The 23,822-nt window shown below is 45.6% G+C and overlaps 9 protein-coding genes across 9 annotated transcripts; 3 read left to right on the top strand and 6 right to left on the bottom strand.

Moving 5' to 3' along the window:
* Positions 1-1,241: 1,241 nt before the first annotated feature.
* Positions 1,242-3,435, top strand: FOMMEDRAFT_168389 (uncharacterized protein; the record flags this gene model as incomplete). Its single annotated transcript, XM_007267104.1, has 7 exons — positions 1,242-1,274; positions 1,340-1,609; positions 1,726-1,905; positions 1,950-2,765; positions 2,795-3,058; positions 3,103-3,251; positions 3,315-3,435. 7 exons carry the CDS (start codon positions 1,242-1,244, stop codon positions 3,370-3,372), a joined length of 1,770 nt encoding a protein of 589 aa, XP_007267166.1. The 3' UTR covers positions 3,373-3,435.
* A 631-nt stretch (positions 3,436-4,066) lies between these two features.
* On the bottom strand, positions 4,067-6,344 carry FOMMEDRAFT_134452 (cytochrome P450; the record flags this gene model as incomplete). Its single annotated transcript, XM_007267103.1, has 9 exons — positions 4,067-4,144; positions 4,243-4,781; positions 4,895-5,076; positions 5,132-5,298; positions 5,360-5,455; positions 5,505-5,708; positions 5,756-5,879; positions 5,934-5,951; positions 6,007-6,344. 9 exons carry the CDS (start codon positions 6,342-6,344, stop codon positions 4,067-4,069), a joined length of 1,746 nt encoding a protein of 581 aa, XP_007267165.1.
* A 1,780-nt stretch (positions 6,345-8,124) lies between these two features.
* Positions 8,125-9,761, bottom strand: FOMMEDRAFT_168388 (uncharacterized protein; the record flags this gene model as incomplete). The annotated part of the gene is made up of 4 exons (XM_007267102.1): positions 9,161-9,761; positions 8,565-9,107; positions 8,380-8,500; positions 8,125-8,315 (listed from the first exon to the last, which is right to left on the bottom strand). Exons 1-4 carry the CDS (start codon positions 9,731-9,733, stop codon positions 8,125-8,127), a joined length of 1,428 nt encoding a protein of 475 aa, XP_007267164.1. The 5' UTR covers positions 9,734-9,761.
* A 296-nt stretch (positions 9,762-10,057) lies between these two features.
* Positions 10,058-12,119, bottom strand: FOMMEDRAFT_123760 (Choline/ethanolaminephosphotransferase). Its single transcript, XM_007267101.1, has 13 exons — positions 12,059-12,119; positions 11,956-12,002; positions 11,886-11,897; positions 11,749-11,833; positions 11,595-11,698; positions 11,493-11,540; positions 11,305-11,438; positions 11,237-11,249; positions 11,086-11,181; positions 10,942-11,032; positions 10,850-10,888; positions 10,450-10,794; positions 10,058-10,390 (listed from the first exon to the last, which is right to left on the bottom strand). Exons 1-13 carry the CDS (start codon positions 12,112-12,114, stop codon positions 10,222-10,224), a joined length of 1,239 nt encoding a protein of 412 aa, XP_007267163.1. The 5' UTR covers positions 12,115-12,119; the 3' UTR covers positions 10,058-10,221.
* A 155-nt stretch (positions 12,120-12,274) lies between these two features.
* Positions 12,275-14,781, top strand: FOMMEDRAFT_141037 (uncharacterized protein). The gene is made up of 4 exons (XM_007267100.1): positions 12,275-12,679; positions 12,736-12,878; positions 12,928-13,951; positions 14,010-14,781. The coding sequence occupies exons 1-4, from the start codon at positions 12,326-12,328 to the stop codon at positions 14,283-14,285; spliced, it is 1,797 nt and encodes a 598-aa protein (XP_007267162.1). The 5' UTR covers positions 12,275-12,325; the 3' UTR covers positions 14,286-14,781.
* Positions 14,782-15,214: 433 nt separating this feature from the next.
* On the bottom strand, positions 15,215-15,937 carry FOMMEDRAFT_156862 (uncharacterized protein; the record flags this gene model as incomplete). Its single annotated transcript, XM_007267099.1, has 1 exon — positions 15,215-15,937. One exon carries the CDS (start codon positions 15,935-15,937, stop codon positions 15,215-15,217), a length of 723 nt encoding a protein of 240 aa, XP_007267161.1.
* A 987-nt stretch (positions 15,938-16,924) lies between these two features.
* FOMMEDRAFT_86045 (Aldo/keto reductase) lies at positions 16,925-18,307 on the top strand (the record flags this gene model as incomplete). The annotated part of the gene is made up of 5 exons (XM_007267098.1): positions 16,925-17,389; positions 17,453-17,656; positions 17,800-18,060; positions 18,137-18,210; positions 18,274-18,307. The coding sequence occupies 5 exons, from the start codon at positions 16,925-16,927 to the stop codon at positions 18,305-18,307; spliced, it is 1,038 nt and encodes a 345-aa protein (XP_007267160.1).
* A 1,544-nt stretch (positions 18,308-19,851) lies between these two features.
* Positions 19,852-20,058, bottom strand: FOMMEDRAFT_187191 (pheromone-like peptide; the record flags this gene model as incomplete). The annotated part of the gene is made up of 1 exon (XM_007267097.1): positions 19,852-20,058. One exon carries the CDS (start codon positions 20,056-20,058, stop codon positions 19,852-19,854), a length of 207 nt encoding a protein of 68 aa, XP_007267159.1.
* A 1,335-nt stretch (positions 20,059-21,393) lies between these two features.
* FOMMEDRAFT_41296 (SOH1-domain-containing protein) lies at positions 21,394-21,787 on the bottom strand (the record flags this gene model as incomplete). Its single annotated transcript, XM_007267096.1, has 2 exons — positions 21,394-21,514; positions 21,594-21,787. Coding segments are annotated over 2 exons (315 nt in total), but the record flags the coding sequence as incomplete, so codon positions are not given.
* Positions 21,788-23,822: the final 2,035 nt, after the last annotated feature.

Genomic DNA, 23,822 nt, shown 5'->3' with positions numbered 1-23,822 from the left:
TTCGGCTCAGCAGCTCGCCGGTTGGCTCTGGCGCTTGCTTCTCTCTTCTGCTACTGCTTGCATTCCTGCAACACTGGTATATCGAGTTTAGAAAGCCTCGTGCTATGTGCACAATATTCATACGCATGAGGAATTGCCAATCTGTGCTCTTGGTTTCAAAGAGGACAGCCAGAGCGCTTATTGAAGTACTGTTTAAAGAGAGTCGTTTGCCAATGAAGACAAGGCGATTTTCAAATTGCGGGAGGTAGAACTTCACTCTGACTATTTATATTTAACCTGAACTATCGGGAATCGCCTAGCTATGTCCGATTTTTGACGTTATCCGCTCGGTTTTATAATTTGGTATCTGAAACGATTTACAGTTGAAAATATCTTATTGCATAACGTCGGGAGAGGCCTCAGACCTATGCAATATGAGCAATATGCATTATGGTAACCGTGCGAAAACATTACTTAATTAGGAACCCAAAATTCGATATTACTTTTCAATTTATTTGAAGACATATACACTATGACAAGAAAATAAGCACATATTTAGAGCATCAAGAAAGACAACCAAGACAATGACAAGTACAGTAAATGTGTATATCACTGTAAAACTCAAGAAATAGTTTGTAATACAAGGAAATACAGTCAGAATCTATAGAAACAAAAAGATAGAAAAAGCTAGTCAATACAAATAACTTTCCCCCACATATCATGAAGAGATCTTTGCTGTCCTATCTTGGTCTTGTGGCAGCATTGAAGACATTGTAAGCAATGAAATGTCAATCAGAAACATTCTTTTTGTATTGAAGTATGTCAGAGAACAATATGTGAGGCTTCTGGGTACAAAAATCACAACAGTAAGCAGTCTAATTTCCCAAAATGCTCAGAATTTTGCATAATTTTCTCACAAATCTTGATGCAATATGCAATAGACTATTTTTGTGCATAATTCCCTTATCCCGAGCTGGGATTAGGCAGAAAGCTATGCAATATTCAATTTATACATTATAATGTGATGCAATAAGGTATTTTCAACTGTAGCTACAGTCGCAGTTTATTTTTTTATCCGGAACGGTAACTTCATGCATATTGTAGATAGCCTGAAACCAGCCTGGCAATGTATCTCCAACTGAATTGACCTGTCTCAAACGGAACCACAATGACAATGGGTTTGCACAATCGGAGACATTCTTGTAACCTCTCTATATCCGTGTCGGGTTCGGCCTCTCCTGACCTCTAACTCAGTGTTAAACATGCCGGTCTGTCGATTGCCGAATCATGGACTCGTTTTGTTTCAGTATTCCGAGCCATAAATGCTTTTCGCTATGCATGACCCTCTTTCCGTTATCAGAACTTTCACGGCGAACCGGAATTGTACTTGCAGGTTCCTTGGCCTGGCTGGGCGCCTGACTACCATATGCTCTTCAATTTTCCCTGCATTTCCGCGTTTGATTGGTTTCGGAATGCTGCCTCACCGGCCAGGGCGGCTCAGTCGGGCGCGACTTTTTCTGTTGCAATAGATCCCGAGAGCTGTGACTTATTGCGCAAGATCAAGATCCAGGAAGGATTGGGTTTTGGCAACGTTTTGCACTTGATGCTCTTTGATGCCGCGGACAACAAAGTCGCATTCCACACCTTAATGTCATCTTAATGCCAACTAGCTAGACTTCGATTGCCTCTACCAACCGTAACCTGGCGCCCGGGGAGGTGAACGAACTGAATGCATGGTTCACATAGATGATCAGGGTGCGTCGCTTAGCGACTTCAACTCCTGGGCGCGCGAATGATCTTCAGGCTGTAGCAGAATCCTATCCCGCACGTCGCACGCTAGATGATCAAATTGATTTGATCGTTTTGCAGTTGTTGGGTCGGCGACGTGCTATTTCCGGCAGTGCTGCTTATCAGTCCCATATCCATGTGTTTCAAAATTTCCCGATTCATGACTCGCACCCGTCCTGCAGACAGATATAAGGATCGCGGTTTTTGACTCGATGTCTGCAATCCAACCTCCCTCGGCATCTCCAGCAATGGCGCAGTTCCTACCTCCTGTACATCTTTCCTCAGTCGTCTTCGTCTTCTTCGCAATATGCGGCTTCTATTTCATCGTGCTGCAAATGGCACTCTCACACGCTCCCGACCGTTTTCTCGAGGTTCACAAAGCGTCGGATGTCCCACTCTCAATTACGCACAACACCCTTCCGCTCCTTGACAAGGTCCTCACCCCGTTGATCTCATTTTTCGTCGCAGCATTTGGAAACTCGTCTTCGGCAGCATACCCAACCGTTGTACATTTCGTCTGGTCCTTCGGCTGCGCGATTCAGGTCCCGTTAATCGAGGCTCAAAGAATTGGCGTCTATGGAACAAAATCTAAACGCAGCTTGGCAGTACTTGCGCTTGCCTTCCCTATGACTTGGGCGGTGCTATACCAACGGCTCAGTGGAGGCTTTATCATTCCCATCTGGCTTGCGTTCTTCATGCAGGCGAAGGTACGCGCAGAAGGTGCAGGCATGGAGCAGTTCAAAGCTGAGAGCGCTGTCGCGGGATGGTGGATCGGACACACCTTCCCGGCACTTGTCATGCTCGTTCCTGGCCTACCAGCACTTCACAAGGCACCGCTCTGGGTAGCATTCCCCATTCTCATGTCACTCGGACAATGGGGCTATCTCTTCATTCGCAGACGACTTGCGGGTTCCCACGGCCCGTCGCGTTCTGATTCAGGATACCTGCCAGCAATGTTTCTGTATCTCTCGGGCTTCATTGGAGCGTTCTTCGCACATGTTCATTTGGTCCTCATTCCCGGCTTCAGCTCAGCATCATGGGCAGCACCCACAGCAGAAGTACCCGCAACAAGCTGCTCGGGCTAATGATGTTCATCTACAACTTCTTCGTGCCTGCGACTGGTCTTCGCATCCCATCTCCGGCAGAAACTACAGCCGAGTCGGGTGTAGTACACTTTGTGCAATTCGACGTGATCGTTGTCTTTTCCGCATTATGGACTGCGCTCATCTGGGACCTTGCGATCCGCCGAGCAACGTTGAAGACGACTAAAATGGATACATTCAAATGGGTCGTGCGGACCGTGGGATGGTTGTCCCTTCTGTCACTTGTGCTCAGTCCCGGAGCGGCAACGACTTTGCTTCTCATGTACCGCGAGACAAAGCTCGTGTTCGGGCAATGTCTCCTGCCTATATTGCCTCCGATGACCACAACGAACGACAAGACGCCTTTGCTTGCGGCCGCAAGGAAAAAGCAGAACACATATTGTACGTCATACATCTCCTTATTAGTATTTGACGTGGTGCTAACGATTGATTGCCACGAAACAGAGGATCAAAACACAACACAACACTGCTGTGCAGACTCGTGCGCCCCTGGCGCTCGTAAAGCCCGCCCGCGATCATAGCTCTTTCAAAATTTGTATCACTTCTTCATCGCTGTCATCATCGCTCAATATTTTTATTTGGATCATATTTCATCCCGATTCGCGTGGTCATTTTCTATCATCAATTGGAGCATGATTGCGCTTATTTATTCATATATTTACCATCTCTCGGAGGCTATTTATTATTCTGCCCTTTATTATTTTTGCATAATACTCGTTCTTCTAAAGCTGGTAGATAGTGACTATTCGATTAAAACTCCTTGTTGTAGCCTATAGTAAAGTGGATCAATATACCTTGATATAAATTTGAAGACACAGTATTTCGACCTTGCTAATATTTTCTGCGGGCGTTAAGCACCAAAAAGCATAGCAATGTCTTAAACTCGATCATCATTCGATATCATTCGATAGTTATTATATTGTACTTGCTCTAAAAATATTGCGAATTTTTTCTTTCTAAAGGTACGGAGGTAGACACAGGGTGAAGAAAACAAGACCATCAACAGATGATTGATAAGAAAACGAAAGAGAAAGCAATGAAAAGCTCCGAACAGTAAGAGAAACGTTAGAGCCAAAGGTACTTCACAGCAGAAACATTGGATCGTAGATAAGAATCCGGTGACCCAAGGATACCCACACTGAAAAAGCCCGAAGCCAGCGCGGAAGATGTTACGGTTACCGGGCAATTTTGATCGATCAGTGGCGATTCGATGCACTGCTCGGAGTGCGCGGAACAAAGATGAGTTTACATTCCAGAGCAGCGGGAAATATCACCTGTATCAACATCAAAGGATCAAGAAGCAGTGGGTCAGCTGATCGTGACTAGTGGCTATGTGATTTATGATAGTAAGACAAGGGAAAAAACAACGCACGAAGCTATCTCGTATCGCCATGCTCCGTTCGTTCGTCTCCGGCGGTGCAACGAGATCGAAGTTCCGAGCGATAGCAGTGAGCACGACGCGAAGCATGAATTGCGCGAGGTTCTGTCCTCCGCAGACCCGTGGACCATGTCCGAAAGGGAACATGTGTGCGGCCATCTGGGCTTGGCTAACCGAAGTCTTCAAAGTCGAAGTAACTGAGACATTAGACCCTTTCTCAGCGTCGGAGAGTGCAGGGGACGGAACCCGAAATTGTGGAGGTGTACTAGATTGAGGCTGAGTTCCTAATGTAGATGAACAGCTGTGCGTGTTTGGTCGAGAAACGTCTGGTGAGAGGTCTTCAAGCAACCATCTGTCAGGCAGGAACAGATCGGGACAGAAGAAGACTCCTGGGTGACGATGTGATGAGTATGCTTGAGACGCAATGATCGTTCCTCCGGGAATAGAATGTCCGAGCAGAGCCAGTTCAGCATTCGGTGTTGCTGGGGCAACACGTTCCAGAGGACTTGGGCCGGCGGAGTAAATACGCAAACCTGATATATGCATTAGTCGCTATCGAAAGGAGATGCAACTTGGGTGGACTTGGGACCGTAAAAGGAAATACAATAGGCGGCTGGATGGAAGTTCTACTTAAAAGTAGACTTACTTTCTTTTATGACTGCAGTCAGATAAGGTAATTTTTGAAGGTCTTGTATGTCAGGAACGTGTGTTGGATCTGGCATGTATTCATCAGTCTCAGCCTGTAGACGTAGCATGACATCGCGACGACGGCTGAGTTCCCATAATATGTATGACAGTGTTGTGGTCGTAGTGTCTGTTCCGGCAATACTAAATAGATAATGAGCATATTAGTAACTAAGCTGAAAAATGCACTCGAACTTACAGATGTCCGATACATTCCGAAACAATATCTTTATCCGGCATTGCCTCCTGCTCAGAGTATTTGTGGCGAATAAGTCGTGTAATTAAAGGTTCCCTTTGCGTATCGGTGCATTCTGCCTTTCCAGACTGAACTACGACCCTCATTTCGTTAAGTCTGGCAAAGCCGAACTTATATGTTACGACCGCCGTCAACATAGCGTTTGTCGTTGATAAAAGGTGAATGACTTACACGTCCGAGTCTGGCGTCAGAGTCGCAAAATTGCTGCCATCTATAAATGGGAATCTGCTCAAGGGCGTTCCATAACCACTTTGGAAGGACGCTCCTCTAATAACTCATTAGAGCGTATACAAGAAGGATGTGGATGTCAACATACCAGTAGCCCACGTTTCGGGAAATCATAAATAGCACGGGAGAGTTCATCTGGTTGGCATCCGTGCAGAATATGTTCGGACCAGGATTTCAATGAGCCAGCTTCATATGCGAAAAGGTGTGTGCAGTTGATGTCGATGAAGAAATGTCGGAAGAGTAGCAAAGTATCGATTGGGGTAGCCGACATACTTGCAGATGCGGAGATTACCTTGTAAGGCGTCAGTCAAGCATTTCAGTAAACACAGCTCAACTTACACTTGTTAAATGGTTGACACAATTGTAGAATTCTGACTGGAACAGCGCTAAATTTGACGGGCTATAATGAGCAACGTAACCGCGTTTTCGTGCGAGATGGGGACCATGTTCCAGCGTTGTCATCCTAAGAGCGATAAGCACGGAACTTGATACAATAATGGAATTTTAGGAATCTTACGCATGATCATTTGCGTTTCTGTGGAGAGACGTCAGAGAACGTTTTTATTTGCAATAATGAGAACGTTACGTACGTGGTGAGCGACTTGTAGAACATAGTCTTGCTTAATTTGCTGCTCACGCCGTATACCACTTTCATTGTAGGTGCATCAAGGAAAATGACTTTGTTTGGTGCAACTCGAATTATCGGTCCATACTTGAGTAGAAGGTCATTGATTGCACGGCAGCGACGCAGACGCAAGATATGGGTTGTAAGCCAGAAGTCGGAAACAGCCGCATACCACGGGCCTGGGACTGATCGGAGTGGAGAAAAAAACAGTTGATAAAGCGCGATTGTTGCGATATAACCACACAACAAGTCGATGGCGAGCCAGCAGAAAAGACCAGGGGAGAATGCGAAGAGTACAGGCATGCTTATCGGAGACAGGGCAGTGAGAATAGGAAGATGCGCTGGTCCTGAGATAAGTGCAGAGGTGCTTCTTATATACATTGACTGAATTGTTGGTTTGTTATTCGCAAGGCACGCCTTGCGATCTTGTTGAGATTCAAACGCGCAACCAAACATGCTCGAGAAGGACTTCTAGCTGCCTAAACGATCGATCGAGAACGAGCTAAAACGATGGCCGATGCCTACGCCGACGTCGCACTCCCACAGTAACGTAGCAATGATGACGTCTAGACGCCGACAGAAAACAGAAAAACAAAGTTGATCTGCATTCTTGTAAGTTTCACGACAATGGTCGACAGATATGCTCAGAAGGTAGCTTGTTAGCTGCTGTCCAGAACTGAGTTAGAATTGATATATATAGTTCCATTGAGTTGAATAAATAGCTTTGCGTCTGGAAACGTAAGTGCGCTTGATACGACCCTGCAATGGACTGGCACACTGAAATACACACGTCTATAATGTACGTCGAGTACATAGAGCCGCATACAGTGCGACAAGGGCGCATGCTGTGGCGCGGAACAGGTGTCCTCGTTGTCTGAAAGAGAGCATTGAACGGGAGCGTGTTGACCCGCTCGCATCATTGCATTTATCACCGAAGCCAGAAGATTAACGCCATTAGTGAAAAATTTCCAGTATGCCGTCAGTTCATATTGCCTTATAGTATCATCACAACAACACTTAGCAACTTGCTGAGCATGATATCCGCAGGGCATAGGCGGAAAGCGAGGTGAAGGTAAAAATAAAAGATTGATGGTGGCGACTTGCCAGCGACAGGATTAGAATGGTGGCGTTTCGGCAACGTCCGAATCCTCCAGGCCGCTTTGCATGTTCACCGTCTACAGAATTGATCTTGACCGACATACGGACTGTCCGATCAATAAAAACAGTCAACAGACAGGATCGTCGGTGGCTAATGCAGTGGCGGAGGAACACGTTCGTTACTTTCAGGAATCCATGTACAGTTGAACAGATTAATTTGCGTTGAAGGATGATGCAAACTATTTTCTAATCCAGCAAGACACGCCAGCTCGAAGCATAAGCCAACTTCGAGGCATGTTACAACTCTCTGAATACTTAGTTACGTGCTAAGCGTAGTTCTGTCCTGGCAATAGTCCGGATAAGTGAATGAAATGTAGAGTTGCAGATGTTCTTTGATGGATGTTGTGGACCATTGACCTAAATATAAATATAACCTTGATATGATGTTAGGCATTTTGTGGACCGTTGACCTAAAACATAAACTCGTAGTGATCTGAGAATTTGGCTACAAGCTTGTTTCCATGAATGTTCCGGCAATTTAATAATCGTGATCGAAATCAGGTCATCCTACCGAGTCTTTAACAGACTGTTACAGACGTATACGGAGTGGCTGCCGCCACAGCTTCATGATTGTATTGAGAATGGCATAAAAACACACGCGTATGAAAAAACGGACCCGTACTACGATCGATCGAAAATTTCACAACAGTTTGTTTGACTTCCTGAAGGAAGGCACATGTTAATTGAAGGATAGATGAATGAATGTGTTTAGACGATCCATAGGTCTATTTTCATTAACATGATCAAGTTTATACTAGAGTACATGGTCCACCAGATCATGAATTCGAATAAAGTTCCATAAAGTAATCTAAGGAATTCAGATTGTGAATTGGACATCTACAAGAGGCACAAAGAAGAAACACATTTAGAGCAAATGACGATCACATGATCATCAACTTCCACAAAGCTTTCTTCTTTGAAGTTCTTAATACTCATGAACTTTATGCAAGACGGCGGCATCCTGGATAAACCACTTCTCATCCTTCGGGTAAACGCACCAGATCAGCTGGGTGCGCACGTTGGCATCGGGTGTCGCAAATTGCAAATCACGTCCAGAAGCATATACACGCGCACGTTGCCTACACGAAACATGCATCATATCATATAGAGGTGAAACTGAGAATCATCCGCCTCGATCGAGGAGAAGGGGGGTTGAGCGAGACTCGAGGCTCGGTCGAACGGAGCTTGGAACCCGTAGCGGGCCGATGACGTGTTGCAGAGTACGGAAGTGCTTGTCGGCCTTTGCTCATCGGATGTTCAGGAATTGTGAGGCTTCTCGCATGCGGAATGTAGGTACTGTGCTTGCTTCTTTCGCGACAAGTGTAAGCCGAAAGATAATCCGTGATGTGCAAGTTAGGTAACCACCTTGCAAAGTCGAGCAACAGTGGAAAGTGACCGAGAACGACGCAGCGAGGGTGCCGGGGGCCGACGGTTTACGCGTCTTAGAGATGTCGGATCCGGGTGTGGCGTTTCCGAGCGAAGTGGTTTATCCACTGCTCGAGGCAGCATATACTTCACCTTCCCATAGTTGATGTTTCTCCCCAAACGTCTCGCCGGATCCATATGAAAGTTACAGTCTATAAATTCATCAAGCGAACGATCGAACGGCCAATTGATGAGGTTCGTCGGCTTGCATACTCGAAGTCGCGGTGCTTTAACATCCCGATACTTTCTCTCTTCTACTTTTGCGTTCCGAGGAAGTGATATCGGCCGGCCGCGCACGTACGTGACGTAGTCTCCCTTCCTCCAAGCTGAGTGCTTTTCATCAAGTGATACCGATGAATCTGCCTTCGGAGAAAGGCCAAAAGCTTCGAACATTTCAGGGGTCCATTTATCAAAATGCTTCCGCTTCGTTCTCTGTAGCTCGGCTTCCTCAAGTCGAAGTTTTTCCGCAATAAGCGGGAAGTCCTATCGTAAATGAAAGTTAGCAATAATAGCAGAACCAAACCAGGAGCACAGACGCTTTCTCGCTTTCGAATCATTGCCTCCAGTCTCTCCAATTGACCAATACATAAGAAACAGCGCGTTTTCCAACCGACGGATTCGACTCCTTTGCTTTCCGTTGGTATTGCAATGATTGCATTGGGTTTGGGTTGAGGAGGTGAAGTGCGCAGGATTTTCGTCCCCTTCGGCCACTGTCCCAAGTCTTTCGAAGTCGAAAAAGCGAAATAACGTTGCATCGGACTCATAATTTCGCCAGGTGCAACCCTGCCACCCCAAGACGAAAATCTGCAGACGATGTACTTCCCGGCGCCTAAGCGTCTGAGCACCAAGACGGGCTTTGCTAGCTTTGATGTATTCGGACCAGCACCGTTTCGAATAAGCCAACGCTCATCCTCGGTTAGCTCATAACCATTCCGAACGAGGAAGTCCCAGTAACTGTGTAGTACGACACCCCTCGCATGTGCCATCTCGCCCGGTCTAAAATCATCAGGCTTTTGATATTTAACATCGTGGTAGGTTTCAACGGCGTGCTTAATTGTGAACCAGAAGCGCTGCCAGCCAAGGTTCCGAGCAGTTGCAGGCTCCGGCATTCATGGAGGCCAGCTTAGTTCACCCGCCTGTCGTCGCGGTAAGAAAGAGGCGAAGGAAGATAGAGGAGAATTCAAAACCACGCACCGTTCCCTGACTCTCGCTGAATGGCGTTCCACTTATTTCACCAGCAAATGCCAAATGGCTTGTTGTATGTATAGAAGCTGGAAGAGATGAGTACTCAAATAACACACGCAGCCTATCCAATTATGACCGATAGTTCTCACACTTCATCACGCGATAAGAAGTACGGAATTCAAAAAAATTGCTTCAACATAATATAAAAGGACTTATAACGAAGATAATCGATCTAGAACATTATCCTAGCGAGTGAAGTGAAAATCCAAACTGCAACAAAACCTTAAAGAAAAGTCATTAAGTAGCTATCCTCTAACCCAAATTAATCCCAATTTTGTGAATGAAGTTCATGATAAAAGTGACGTCAGAAACCAACATTAACATTCCTTCGTAATAATTGATGATATAGTCGTCATGCCTTATCTTCAACACCAGCCTTCGCCTTTATCGTAAAGCAGTTGATTCCAAGCGTGTGCGTGAAACCTTCAATCAAGAAGTGCGCCCAGTGTAAGAAAGCAAAGCCAGCCATAAGCACTGCGGTATGAAGCAGCAGACGCTCGGTTTGCGCGGAGGGATGGAAGCTGAGAATGGAAAGTTGACTTTCAGTGTACAATATTCAACGACAAGGGAATACCCGTACCCATTGATGACACTACCAAAGTTCACGTAAATCGCGCCAATGGCAAGTGGGACAAAAGCACCGAAATTAAGCCACGGGAACGGAGACCGAGTAAGACGCGCAAGTATAATTCGCGGTCCAAGTTTCCCAAACGCGAACATCACAAGAAGGGCAAACTCAATGAGCCCGCCGATAGCGCGTCCCTTGTGCGAAGCATAGGTGAGACTATGCGAGAGGATATGGGAACTCGGGGAGAGCGACCAGGAGCAGGCAAGAGTTAGGAAGAGTAAGAAGGGGAGGTGCTGGAGGAGAGTAGGAAGAAAGGGCTGGTTTGCGGCTCGACGGGATTTGTATACGTTAAAGACGCTAAATAATCAAATGCCGTTAATTTTCGAACCTGGACGTTACAAAGGAGCCGTACCTTTCGGGTATGTGCAGGAATAAGAGAGACGCCAACGCTCTAAAGGAAGGCTGTTGAGTAATGATGAGCTAGGTGGATATTACGATTCTTACGCAAAAACGACGATGTCGTAAAGATGAAATACCGGCGTCTGCCAGCCAAGTATCTCAAACGACTTGACTTGGGTAAGCCATATCTGGGGACCTAAAAGCAGCTCAACACCATTGGCACGAAAAGAGAAGAGGCAGAGCCCATACCAAAAATTGCAGAGATGAGATGTATTGCGCAGGCGATCAGAACACCCTCCGTCGGGCCGTTGAAATAACCAAGATAAAGTGTACCAGTATGGTATTCTACAATGTTGAATTTGATATTGACGTTGTTAAATTCCGTGAGAGTGAGAAATACCTTCCCATGTACTCTGTCCGCGGAGGGTTAGGACTAAGTTAATGGTCGAAGCTATTATTGGCACTTACAAACCACATGGCACAGCATCCAACGAGGATAAGAAACACGCCCTTCGCAGAAGGGCCTATGCATAAGGAGGCAACTTGGAGCAAACCGCCAAGCGCACAGTTCAGACTGTCAATAGTATGGTCGAAGATATGGCCTAATTACACGGGATAAAATAAATAGAAGAGCAATCAGATATGGCGTGACCTACCCAGTGCAGATGAAGTCCCAGTACGCCGTGCTTGCCGTCCATCAATATCTCCAGAAAAATGAGTTGCATTGCGAATTGTTTAAGAGAATTTGTGTAGCTCACTGTCAAAAGTCTGGTATAAGAACAATCCGATAGAAAAAGATAAATATATCCAGCAAGGTCCTTGTCCGAGCAACGTTGGCAGAAAGGAGGAAAGTAAAAATACGCTGCGGCGAGATAAGTAGTTAGTATGCTAGATTTATTTGCCTCTACTTACTTTGCCATGATAAAGCCAAATCCAAGCAAGGTTATAAAGTTCGGAGCCATCCACATTGGAAAAAGATTGATAACCAGGTCACACCCTAAACGCAGGTTGACAGAGCGTTCAAGCAATCAAGGACGCGTCAAACATACATCGTCTAATAACTACCAGTTTTTAAAGGATTCTGGACCTGAATGGGCACTCTAGAGCCAGGTGACTCACCATATTTGTAAATAAGGGATTTGTCAATGCAGGAGTATCGGTAAAATCTAAAGTGGAGGCGTGAGCAAGAGTATTGGATAAGGACAGTGAATGAAATATTTACTTTATATTAGCCAGGGCTTCTGTTTCTAGATAAGGTTCATAAAGGACACCGTGCATGGTCGTGGTGGACGTTGAAAACAAGACCCGTCAACTTTCGAAAAAAATAGAGTAGGTGTGCTTACGTACGCATTGTGTACGCGTTATTTGGTCGGTTCACTTTACTTCCTTATGAACGCGCATAACTTGTCCTCCTCCCTCTCACCACCACCACCATCGACGCTGGCACCCGCGACATCTTCCTCATCGCACTCGTCTGCCTGCGACGACGATGGCAGCCGTGTTCCGCCCTCCGCTTGCGCCGCGCACCGTGGCACAAGTACAATCCAACATCGCGCAGCATCCATCTGGCAAGTCACATCAATCCGTCCTTAAACGACCGCGCTCTCCAGAGACACACAGCTCCGTAGCGACGCATGAGGTGGCACCGATAAAGAGACACAGAACTCAGTCCGCTACCACGAAGGAAAACGTGGATAAACAACAGCGCAAAATGGACCGAGATGCCCGGGAAACTGTGTTCAGGGAGAAGTATACTAGCGCCTTTCCTTCATGGACATTCTACTTTGATATTACCGATGCGGAACGAGATTCTTTTGCTCCCCGGGTCCTCCAGCTTAAAGGGGTACGTACCTTGCCTCCACTCAGCCACACGTGTTCTCATCCGGTGGCATGATCCAGCGCATTGCGAAATTCTTCTCTAACGAAGTCACGCATTTCATAACGAATCGACCTGTGCCTGAGAACCCGGATGTAGAGGGAAACAAGGAGAACAAGGCAAAGTCGGGACCCAACCTTCGAAGTCCAATCAAGCTAAAGGGATTGTATGTCATTTGTCATATACCTTAAATGTGATCTTACATCGTTGAATAGGCCGGATGACATAGCTTCGTCTGGTTACGAGACTCTTGTTCGTAAGGCGAAACAGTTTGGAATGAAGATATGGAGTACTCCGAAGCTCAATTCCGTGCTTGAGCGCTGCAGCGTTCCTGCAAGCGAGAAAACCGCCGCCCCCGGCGTTTCACGTTCCCTTACAAGCCTTTTGGAGACTGAAAAACGATTCGGAACGACTACCGAACGTGATCCGACCCAGAAGCGACACGATTTCCACTACTTCTCTAAAGGCAGTTATTTTGTACTCGTCGAGGACATGCGCCAAGAACTCGCAACTATTGCCGCTCTCGAGTATCCTGTGACAAGGACCAGCGATGGAAAAGAGAAGGGCAGCTGGCCTGTCCCATACTGCGATCCTCGTGCACGTGGCCCATTCATCGAATACAATGAGAAGGAGGAGAGACGTCGTGAGAGGCAAGACCGCCTCGAGCGGGAACGCGAGGAGCAACGCGCAGTCGAAGCGAAAAAGCTCAAGATGCGACAATTACAGCGCAAGCAGAACGATTTGCGGCGCTCAGTTTCGATGAGCAATCTTCATCGTAATTTGCACGAAGAAACATACGAAGCCTATCCTCCAGTAGGAGATAACGGAGCGTCCGGCTTCAATTCTGTTGTTTCAGGTGATCCAGCTAGTTACATTGCCGCATCTGGTAACAGTGTTAGCATTGCATCGACATATGGGACAACGTCTACGATGGGAGTAGGCAGTTCGACTCGAAATAACCTGACTACCACAGCACTTCCTCTCAGTCTCCGGGGTCGCCTTCATAACCAAGTCGTGACCTCACGTCGTGTCACGGACAAAGAATCGGTACACAGCGCAAGCGTTAGCAAGGCTTCTGCTTCTTCTGCTATGATGCCTCCTCCCGAGGTTCCGGTACGAAGAACTACACTTCTCCGCAAGTGTAAGAGTACGAGCACACTTCGCCTTGACAAGCGTGATGAGAAAAGCAAACCAGGCTACTGTGAAAGCTGCCGGCAGAAGTTTGAGGATTTCAAGGAGGTATGCTACTTCATTATAACATTCGTAGTCGTGCCTAACAGTTCCTTTCCCATTCCAGCATATCCGTGGTCGAAGACATCAAAAGTTTGCTAACAATAACGATAATTTCGTCGAGTTGGACTTCGTCCTCAAGCGGGTTCGTCGCCGAACGCGTCAAGAGGCTGAAGAGGCGGAGATCGCGTTTCAGAGGGATTATGGGTATTTGCGCGAATGTGCACTCAGGAAGGTGGAGCCAGTTGACGATGATGGTTTAACCACGGAGAACGACGAAAAGGCTACAATACCCATGGATGATAACGACAACGAACAATATATTTACCTTGATGATGACTGAGGATATATTCCGTAGTCTGCCGCGACTCGGGTGGTCTGCATGGTGGTTCTTGTCCTTTTGTCTCTTTGCTACAGATCCTTCGTATCCAACTGCTTTCAGTTCCACTCACCTTGCGGATTCTGCTCTCTATTGTTTTGGCGGCTCAACTGCGACACTTCCACTCTTCGTTTTGTCTTGCGATTAAAGAGTCCTGCTTCAATAACGATTGGTTCGCTTTTCATCATAATGTTTTCCTTGTCTCGCATGGATATAACACGATTGCTCCGAACACGCCTCACGCCCAGACCCAGAGGACGACCTATCAACGGCAATCGCTGAGATACCCCTCGTCACAGTGCCTCAACTATCGTCGCAGTCTTTACTTATTCCATCCCAGTCCACCTGGTCATACACCCATCTCACTGTCATGCTCCGTTCGACGACACATTATTCCACTTTCCTCGTTTCACCATCGTCGTTTTGTTGCCCTTCTCGTTCGACATCCCTGCTTCATCGTTCCCAGAAGAACTATTCTCACACCTGTCGTTCTGTTTTTAATTATGCGATGCATCAATCAATGTACATTACACCAATCACTTTCAGATTCTGCACATGACGAAATAAGCAAAGGCAGATAATCTGAGGCGTCGAATACAAAGTGCCAAGACTTTACATCGCAAAACAATTGTCTTGGACCGTGCTTCTTCGAGGAATAATATATTCCATGTACGTTGGGTTGTCCTTGAACAATTCTAAAGTCTATTTATTATTGAGTAAATGCATGAGTAATTTAAATAAATACTACAGAGCTCTGTTTCATTACATTTATTCACTATGAGTCTAATAAAGATACATGCAGAACCTGTACACAATAAATGCGTCAACGTCTCTTGCAACAAAGTCAATGCACTGTCACATATATCCATAGTCTCTTAAGTCATTGGCTATGCCTATCTCTCGGACTCATTATCTCTACCATGTCTGCTCCTGTGGTTACTCTCACGTGCGGGTGGCGTGCTGGACCCACTCTCATCTTCTCCAATGACTTCCGTGACAGTTCTCAAGATATTCTCCCACGCGGGGGTCTCTCTATGCGAATTGCCACCTTCCCTATGGTTGCTTCCGCCTGTGTGGTTGCTTCCACCTGGCCAGGCATTAAGTAATTCCCATATTGAGAAAGCTTTGCCTAGAAGTTCCAAGAAAGAGCTGAGTCCGTTTTTGCTGTGACTGCCTGAGTGTCGTTGGTCTCCATTATCACTATCATGACTATGACCGTGACTATGTCTACTATGACGATGGCTATGCCTCCTATGGTGACGTCCTTCTTCACCTTGAGCAGGCTCTGTTTGCTGCCCTGCTGTTGGTGGCGGAGCTGGGGTCGACTGCTGTGCTGGCCTACTACTAGAATCAGCAGGGTACTCATCTGTCGATTTGTACATCCCTTTGAAATTGCCATAAGAGCCCGAGTACTCCCTCGACCTGCGTTTCATATTTGCAGGCAGTGGAGCTACAGCGGGAGTGGCGGGAGTCGTATGAGTGGCAGGAGTCGTAGGAGCAGGACCATGCTGAGAAGCCCGAGTTGACTTGACTTTGACTCTCCGAGACGGGTGCTCACCGTCATGGTCAGATATTTCAACCTCAAAGTCTCGATTGCACGGGTTGCAGCCGGCCATGTTGAGTATGTCCTATATGATCTTTTCTCGCTATGCTGCTCTATGCAAGTTGAGAGAAGGGGGGATATTTGCAGTGTTGCAAAGCTCATGATCAACTCAGGGTATTTATAGCAAACTTTCTGTTTGCAGACTTACAGCACCTCACACTGTTACCATCAGATCGTCCTCAGATCACTCCTTACTAAATCTAGATATCACTTTGCTCAATATCTGATGAAAATGGGTAAGTACGTTAAAGAACCTATAGAATGGTAAATGCCCTGTCTTGCTAGCCCTAAAGGGCCTATACAGAGAATTGCAATGTTATTTAAGCTAAATATTACTAGGCCATTCTGTTAATAACTGTGAGCTATCTTATTTATCTACAACAAAGAGAAGGTTTGATACTTGTATAAAGTCATGAATGATCAGAGTCTCAACAAATTAGGGAGTTGTGCAATGTAAAACACAAGGCTGTCTTGTACAACATGGTACATTACAGCCATTATAGAATTGACTATTTCCTTTGCATGCCGATTGAGAGTCCAGAAAATTTATGACACTCTACTTACCCAATCAGAGATTCAGAGTAGCTAGGGTCAGTGCTTGACTCGTGCAAAGTTACAGTAACTTGTTACATGTATTACAGATCTAGGAAAAGATTGATTCTTTATCAAGTATTATGAACTAGAGCTGTATGTCATATATATTAATATAGATGATCAATTTAAAGATATCTTTCCATGCCCTTGCGTGCCTTGCTCATCCTACATCTCACCAGTCCTTTTGAAACGTTTCGAAGTCAAAAACTCAATATGAGATACGTGACAAGGCAACAGAATTCAAAAAATATTTTATACTAATAACTCTTTGTCAGTCGGCCCATTCAGCTTATAAATCATTAATGCATGCAAAGGATAGACACATGAGAAAATATAAGTAATACCTCCGCTATCGCGCCGTGTGAGATATCCATCCACAACTCACCTATTGTAGACGATTACAACGATGTCGACAGGAAAGACAGAAACGACGCAGCCTCCTGTCGAATATCGTCGACTCGGTAACTCAGGACTGCGCGTCTCAGTGCCCATCCTGGGTGCTATGTCATTTGGTTCGTCGAAGTGGCTTCCATGGGTTATCAACGAAGCCGAAGCACTCCCTTTACTCAAAACTGCTTGGGATCGTGGAGTCACTACCATCGACACAGCTAATGTCTATTCCAACGGTTACTCCGAACGGATTATCGGGAAATTCCTCAACCAATATCAAATCCCGAGGAATAGAGTGTTGATATTCACCAAGTGTTATAACCTGACGCATGAGGATCCGGCAGTCAAAACCCACTTGAATCCAGAGTTGAAGGATACGAGGGATTACGTGAATCAGAGTGGACTGAGTCGGGCGGCAATATTCAATCAAGTGGAGGACTCACTCGAGAGGCTTGGAACGAGTTACATCGATCTGCTTCAGGTAAGCTTGTCTTTCATCTAACAACGTTCTATATTAATATTGAGGTAAATTGAACATACGTAGATCCATCGCTACGACTCAAACACACCACCAGAAGAGACGATGAAAGCGCTTCACGATCTTGTCGAATCCGGCAAAGTCCGATATATTGGTGCAAGTTCGATGCGCGCATGGCAGTTTTCAGAACTCAACCATGTTGCAGAGAAGAATGAGTGGACACAGTTCGTTAGCATGCAAAATGAGTTTTCACTGCTTTATCGCGAGGAGGTGCGCTTGTCTATCCAAGTTATCCGACCATCACATTCTTCTTTTGTCGTTCATTATTTCTCATTTAAAGAGATTTTTTTGCCTTTTTTTTTAAATTAAAAAAAGACAAATATTACAATATTAATTTCGATTCTTGCCTGTAGGAGCGTGAGATGATACCATACTGCAAAGCCCACGGGATCGGCCTTATCCCTTGGGGTCCACTCCAGGCTGGTAGCCTTGCTGCACCAATTGGCACCTCTACAACTCGGCGAGACTCTGCGAATAGGACCTATTCAGAAGCAGACAAGGTGATTATAGAGCGTGTAGAAGAGGTGGCGAAGAAGAGAGGGTGGACCATGAGCCAGGTCGCGCTGGCGTGGATAAATGGAAAGGTCTCCAGTCCAATCGTTGGCATTAGTTCGGTATGTACTTGTTTGCCTTTGTTTGTTTGTGAACGCGAGTTCGCTGAGTATTTGCTATTATCGTTGGCATTATTAGCCCGAACGTCTGGAATCATCTATTATATCAGGGAAAGAACTCACCGAAGATGAAATTAAGTATCTCGAGGAACCGTGCGTGTTAAAGTCTACTAGCCAAAATAACTTCTTACTAAACTTGCTCGTATCTTCCCGTAGATACGTTCCGAAGGTTGTTAGAGGACACGCATAAGCTTAAGCACAAGCGATTGAATATACAGGTTAGTATTAAAGAAAAGGAGTAAATATAAGCTGGAAAAGACAAGGATGGGAGTGGGAGAGAGAGTAGTAGACGTGTATAAACTCAAGTCCGAGAACATCTAGTCTCTAGGTCTGGTATTTTTCTGAAATGGAAGGAAACGATTTAAAGATACATTCTCTAACTTAATTATAGAAGATGATGCAACTACATATCTGCACGTTTCTTGGTCAATATCTGGCCATCAGGTTAGGGAACACATTGCTTCCGAGCTACGTATTGTCTAGCCGATCTCCATCATGCTCAGTCTTCATCACGTCATAGTTCAGAATAATTTACGCCATCATTACTTTTAAGCTGGCAGCAAAGAACCTTCCCGGGCTAAGTTGGTCTAAGTGAGCACCCTGCATGTTGAGCATTACCTATAAACACATACCAGGCATGGCTACCATGGCCAAATATCAGATACTCTACACTCTCGTTCACCATCTAATGTTCTGTATGATCTTCCCTACTTTCATTGTGTATCTTTAGGAATCAAATCCATAGAATTTGTCCGTGTCCAGGTAGATCGCATTGTCACAATGCATGCCTCCTGCATTTGCAGTAAGCTTAAAGTAAGGTTCTTTTAGTAAAAAGGTTCTGTCTGACAGGCAAAGTCTCAGTCAGACATGGTCCTTTGCTTTAAGGGCACTAAAGAAAATATCTGAGTACGAATAATTGGAGATATAAATGAAACAAATATTAAGCCTACAAAGCTCCACGTTTTATTTTCCTCCATTCAGACCTATCTTGGATTGCACAAGCTAGACAGATGTCTCTTAAACCCTCCATTTATACCCCATTCATATAAGGTTTTTCTTGTTGTAGTAGGTCAGTGTATATTTCTGAAAATTCGATTACAATTCACAATTCCATACGAGTTGTGTAGAAATCACATATACCTGGGCAGCTGGGATCTTACCACTGCACTGCAATCACTGCAGCAGTCGAGAGTATCAAACCCGAAGATTGACTGATAATACTTGTTTTTTGAAGTCACCTTATATGCTGACCTTGCCTTACACATCGGTTTTCTTAACGGAGTTTTATTCCGTTTTTTTATTTTCTATATAATTTTCTATATACTAAATGTCCAAATCAAGGATTAAAACGAAAGTAGAGAAAAGATGTGCAAAGCCGTGTATGTTATATGTGAATGATGAAATAAAGCATGGAGTTCAGAAAGGGGTATTGTATAGAACATCCAGTCGGGTATACAGGTATACAGGATTAGTACTATTTCAGTTAGAATAGGCGAAGTACAATGAATGAACGAGCGGAGTGTGGCAAAAATCAAAAATCGTCCGTAAGTGGCGAACCGGAGGGGAGATAATAACGAACACCATTCAATGGAGATAGCAAACACAAATAACCATATGATAAGTCCGAGAGAAAAGAAGGTAGAAAAATGAGCGACAGTTCCAGAAATGATCTATCATAACAACATGTTTAGTTAAAGAACCAGGACACGAAACGAAAGCTAAATAGGAGACGTACTACGCAATAACGCAGAACGTCCTGCTCGTGCTGAACACCTCAGCGTCGACCGGGACGGACTCCACCTCTGTCTGCGAGTTGACGAAAGGTCGCTGCGCGATCACACAGAACGTTCGACTGGTATCGCCGATCTCATGCGAGACTGGTACGCTCGTCGTCTCAGACCCAGGAGACGACGCGATAGTAATAGTTTCAAAAGAATCCATTGCAATTAGGCTGGTCAGAATAAGTGGGGTTGGTGTAATAGACTTGTAGTCGAGGGTATAATCAAATATAAGTCGACGATACGAGTGCAAGTGAGAGGATTTGAATGTGGTGCCTCAGAATGCGCTCAACGCTCTTATATATCCTGTCTTCAACATTCCTCGTGCCTGTGCGACACAGCAAACCCATGTACGGTGGAGTACGTTTTGAGGCGGCCCATGCGCCGCCGTCGGCACAAACAGAAGCAATTGAGTCTCCAGCTGTGTGCGTGCATTGTTGACATCAGTAGTTATGTATATCGGTCTAGGCGTACTCGCATTCCACGGAGCCTACTGCGCACCAGCAATAGCTAACACAGCCTAGGAGTGATTCAGTTCATGAGAACTTAGTACCGTAATCGGCACGTCTCACAAAGAATACACTGTGTGCAAAAGAATGAAGGCCACACACTCCGAATGTTTACAAGCCTACGAAAGACTCAAGTTATCAGAGACGAACCTTGAGGAGGATTGAGGCGGAAGAACTCTTCAGTTGAATACGTATTAAAGTCGCGAAGCAGAAGTCTGAGCAGGCGGCGCATTCAGTGGGTCCCTCATAGCACAGCTTCAACTATGTACGATCATGATCAGCGCGATGAGACAAAAAGATTAACACGCTACATAGAATGGAGAGAAATGCTTTTGTGTATGGCGTATGAAGCCATACCCCCGGGCGGGTAATGATCACTTTAATTAATAAGTATGTCTTCGCACTGTAATTGTTAGCATAAATTCCGAAAACAAAAGACACGTGTTGGAAAGTAACAGGTATCTATCCGGCTCCACTCCCGGTGTAAAGAGCTGAATACCCAGGCGCGCATTTTGAAGAACTATGAAAATTGGAACATGATCCGGACTTTTTGTTCATGGCCTCGGACAAAGGAAAGCTCGTCCGGCACGTTCAAGCAAATGCAAAGCTTAGCCTCGTTGACCCGTCGATAGGACCGGTGCCTTTCCTGCCTTCGTGCTCTTTTTGTTCAGAGTTGTTCCGCTACTTGCATGCGGATTACCAACTTGAAGACAATAAGTCAGATTTCCCACGGTCCATACTTGGATAGATTACTCATGCAGAAGCAATTGGCATGAAGCAATGTTGAAGAAACGAGGCTGCACATTGTAGAGTCGAAGGAACTTAAACCACACCATCTTTCACAGATACTTGAACTGCGTCTGCAGCAGATGACGCCGCGGCCGCAAGAGTCGTGACTGCACCCGTAAGACGACTGGGGTCTTCTCGCCTATGTGTGACCAATAAGTCTGCTTTATGAGTCCTGATAGATGAAAACCCAATCTCGCGCACCAAGTCCTCCAATGATCAAATTGCTTCTGATTCAAGTACTCGCGCCATTCATCTTTTCCGATCTCGGAGCGAAATTGGGTGTTCTGGAGAAGCTCTAGATGATGTAGTGCATGCGGATAGCTATTCGCCAAGATGATCAATATCATACAGCTAGAAGCTGAGAAGAAAGGAAGAACGGAGATTGTGGACAGAACTTAACTGAATAAACCGAGCGTAGTCCTTCTCCTTCCAGTACAACAGGTATGCTAGGAAATTGATGAATGCGGGCTGTGTAAGGATATTTTGCTGCGCGAGAGAGTGGAGATAAAAGGGGTTCGCGAGAGCTTGGACAAATTCGAGCTCTAACTCAAAACGTGCTCTGTTAGCAAGGCGAGCTTCAGCTTCTGGTGAAAGTGTAGTGGGAGGAGACGAGTCTATCATTCTGCGGGATGGTGGCGCAGACGTGACTGTGCTAACTTGAGGCTCGCTCGCAACCCGTTTTGGTAGTGCACAGCTTGGTTACGTAATGTAATAACTGCTCGAGCAGAATCCATATGTCAAGAAAAAAATGCAGAAGAAATTCTTTCGCACAGTATCCTATGTATTGAGTCATAATAATGACAAAAACACTGATATAAAGGCTCAATGCCAACCCTGTAAACATAATCGATGACGGAAATGAAACTGTGCCCCGTGTTGTGAACAATTATCAAGTAAGTGTTTTGTAATTTCTCAACTTTAAGATTGTATCCCTTCCGGGGAATTGCGTAACATATGCAGTAGCGCTAAGACAGCTATGCAGAACTATTCTACAAACAAAAGACACTTCGGGAGACGGATAATGGCAGGAAGTCACCCTAAACGTATGTTAAATCCGCCTTCTTCGACTCGTCCTCGTGTTTATTGTTAGGATGCACTGCATGTACTCGCTTTCTTCTGTCTATGTTTACGAACGCTTACCGATATTTGTCCTTATAATCAACACGCACCTCTATCTAACCGATTGACTTGAATTTTAAGGAGGAAATTAATAAGTCATATTTGGAAGATGACACGCTGAATGACGCTGAACGTCTGATGAATTGTTAAGATTGCAGACGAATTCCAAAGCACGCTTAACGGCACCTCCATTACTTCGTTGCATTAGAGTGTAGCAGTGGTAGTTCTATCCACAGCAAGAGTTAAGCAAATGACCCAGTTGTCGACCCAAGAGTATGCACGCTATCTCCGAGGGTACGTTTCAGCCAATGAGTCCGCATTCTAGCCAAGTCAAGGTATCCAATGAGATGCACTGGAGTTCCTTGGACGAAAGAGTGCCCAAACTGAAACCCGAGGGACTTTCTCCTTGGGCCAATGGTACTCCGATTGAACATGCAGATTCAACGTGTTAATCTACCAGGAAAAGGAAACTGTCCTTTCTAATCGCAGTCCTCTTCCCCGCATGATCGCCTTTCGTAACTTCCTAATCTCCGTAATTTCGTCAGAGACAGAGCGTCAGAGACAGAGGGAAGAGGGAGAAAGAGTGGGATCGCCGAGATGAAAGCCGAGCAAGTTTCCCTGCAAAGAATAAATTTGTGTGTCTTCCATTTCTAGATCGAGACGATTGATGATCCCCGACAGCCAACGGATGCAGAGAAGCAAGCCAAATGGGAGAGGGGCGTCCATGCTAATTGTCGGAATTGAAAGTCCAGGTCGTCCATGTGCATTCATCCAAGTCCCGCACACGAGATTGTTCGCATGTGTCCCCCGCATCATGGTCACATATTAATGACTTGAGGCAAGCCGCTGCAAAATGCGATCAGCATGAGATCGTCTTAGATCTTCTACAACCGCACATTCGCCTCCGAGCTTTGCGCGGAGAGCGCTACTTTGCACCTCCAAGGGATGATGATCTGGCGTGAAACGAGAGAGTTGAATAAGTACGGATGTAGTGGAACTGTGCACCTATCTGATGACAGACTAGCGCAGATCTGGATCCGCCTCTTCTCACTGATTTGAGCCTAGTGTGAGCCGAACAGACCGAGCCACTATTGCATGGTGCCTGCAGAAAGCCTATCTAGTCATCGAACCCACGGTTATTAAAAGCAAAGTTTGTGCTTACCGGAACACAAGAAAGGACAAGGTTCGGAACCGCGACGCTTTCGCACCTCGGTCCATTACAATCAAAGTCGCTGTGCTGGACTGCTGAACTGCGCTGTCTGGGAGATGCCATCTACGTGTACTCGTTACTGTTATAGAGTGTGTGAATAAACCCCTAGAGAGATTTGAGTCACATCTCGCGTGTGAAGGTCCGTTGTGTAAAAGGAGATATTACGCCGAGGTATTCCAGGAGATCGTTGAGGACGAGATTGACAGGAATGGAGTCTCATACTGTTAAGAAAGGGGGAAGAGAGGTTATGTGAGAGGCTTAGAGGAATCACACAAAGAGGGGGGATAGTGGACTCGGCTC

Source organism: Fomitiporia mediterranea, assembly GCF_000271605.1.
Source record: "Fomitiporia mediterranea MF3/22 unplaced genomic scaffold FOMMEscaffold_6, whole genome shotgun sequence".
NCBI lineage: Eukaryota > Fungi > Basidiomycota > Agaricomycetes > Hymenochaetales > Hymenochaetaceae > Fomitiporia > Fomitiporia mediterranea.
The sequence above is the reverse complement of the archived record's forward strand: the minus strand, read 5'-3'. Positions and strand labels throughout refer to the sequence as shown.

What these genes read in the sequence shown, in the direction of transcription:
- FOMMEDRAFT_123760 (XM_007267101.1), bottom strand. Translation starts at nt 12,114, where the DNA reads ATGCACGGTGTCCTTTATGAACCTTATCTAGAAACAGAAGCCCTGGCT. An exon ending in TGGGACTTCATCTGCACTGG is followed by an intron (nt 11,439 to 11,492) that starts GTAGGTCACGCC and finishes CCGTGTAATTAG; the next exon opens with GCCATATCTTCGACCATACT. An exon ending in TTCCTGCACATACCCGAAAG is followed by an intron (nt 10,795 to 10,849) that starts GTACGGCTCCTT and finishes TTGATTATTTAG; the next exon opens with CGTCTTTAACGTATACAAAT.
- FOMMEDRAFT_141037 (XM_007267100.1), top strand. Translation starts at nt 12,326, where the DNA reads ATGGCAGCCGTGTTCCGCCCTCCGCTTGCGCCGCGCACCGTGGCACAA. An exon ending in GGGTCCTCCAGCTTAAAGGG is followed by an intron (nt 12,680 to 12,735) that starts GTACGTACCTTG and finishes GGCATGATCCAG; the next exon opens with CGCATTGCGAAATTCTTCTC. An exon ending in CCAATCAAGCTAAAGGGATT is followed by an intron (nt 12,879 to 12,927) that starts GTATGTCATTTG and finishes ATCGTTGAATAG; the next exon opens with GCCGGATGACATAGCTTCGT.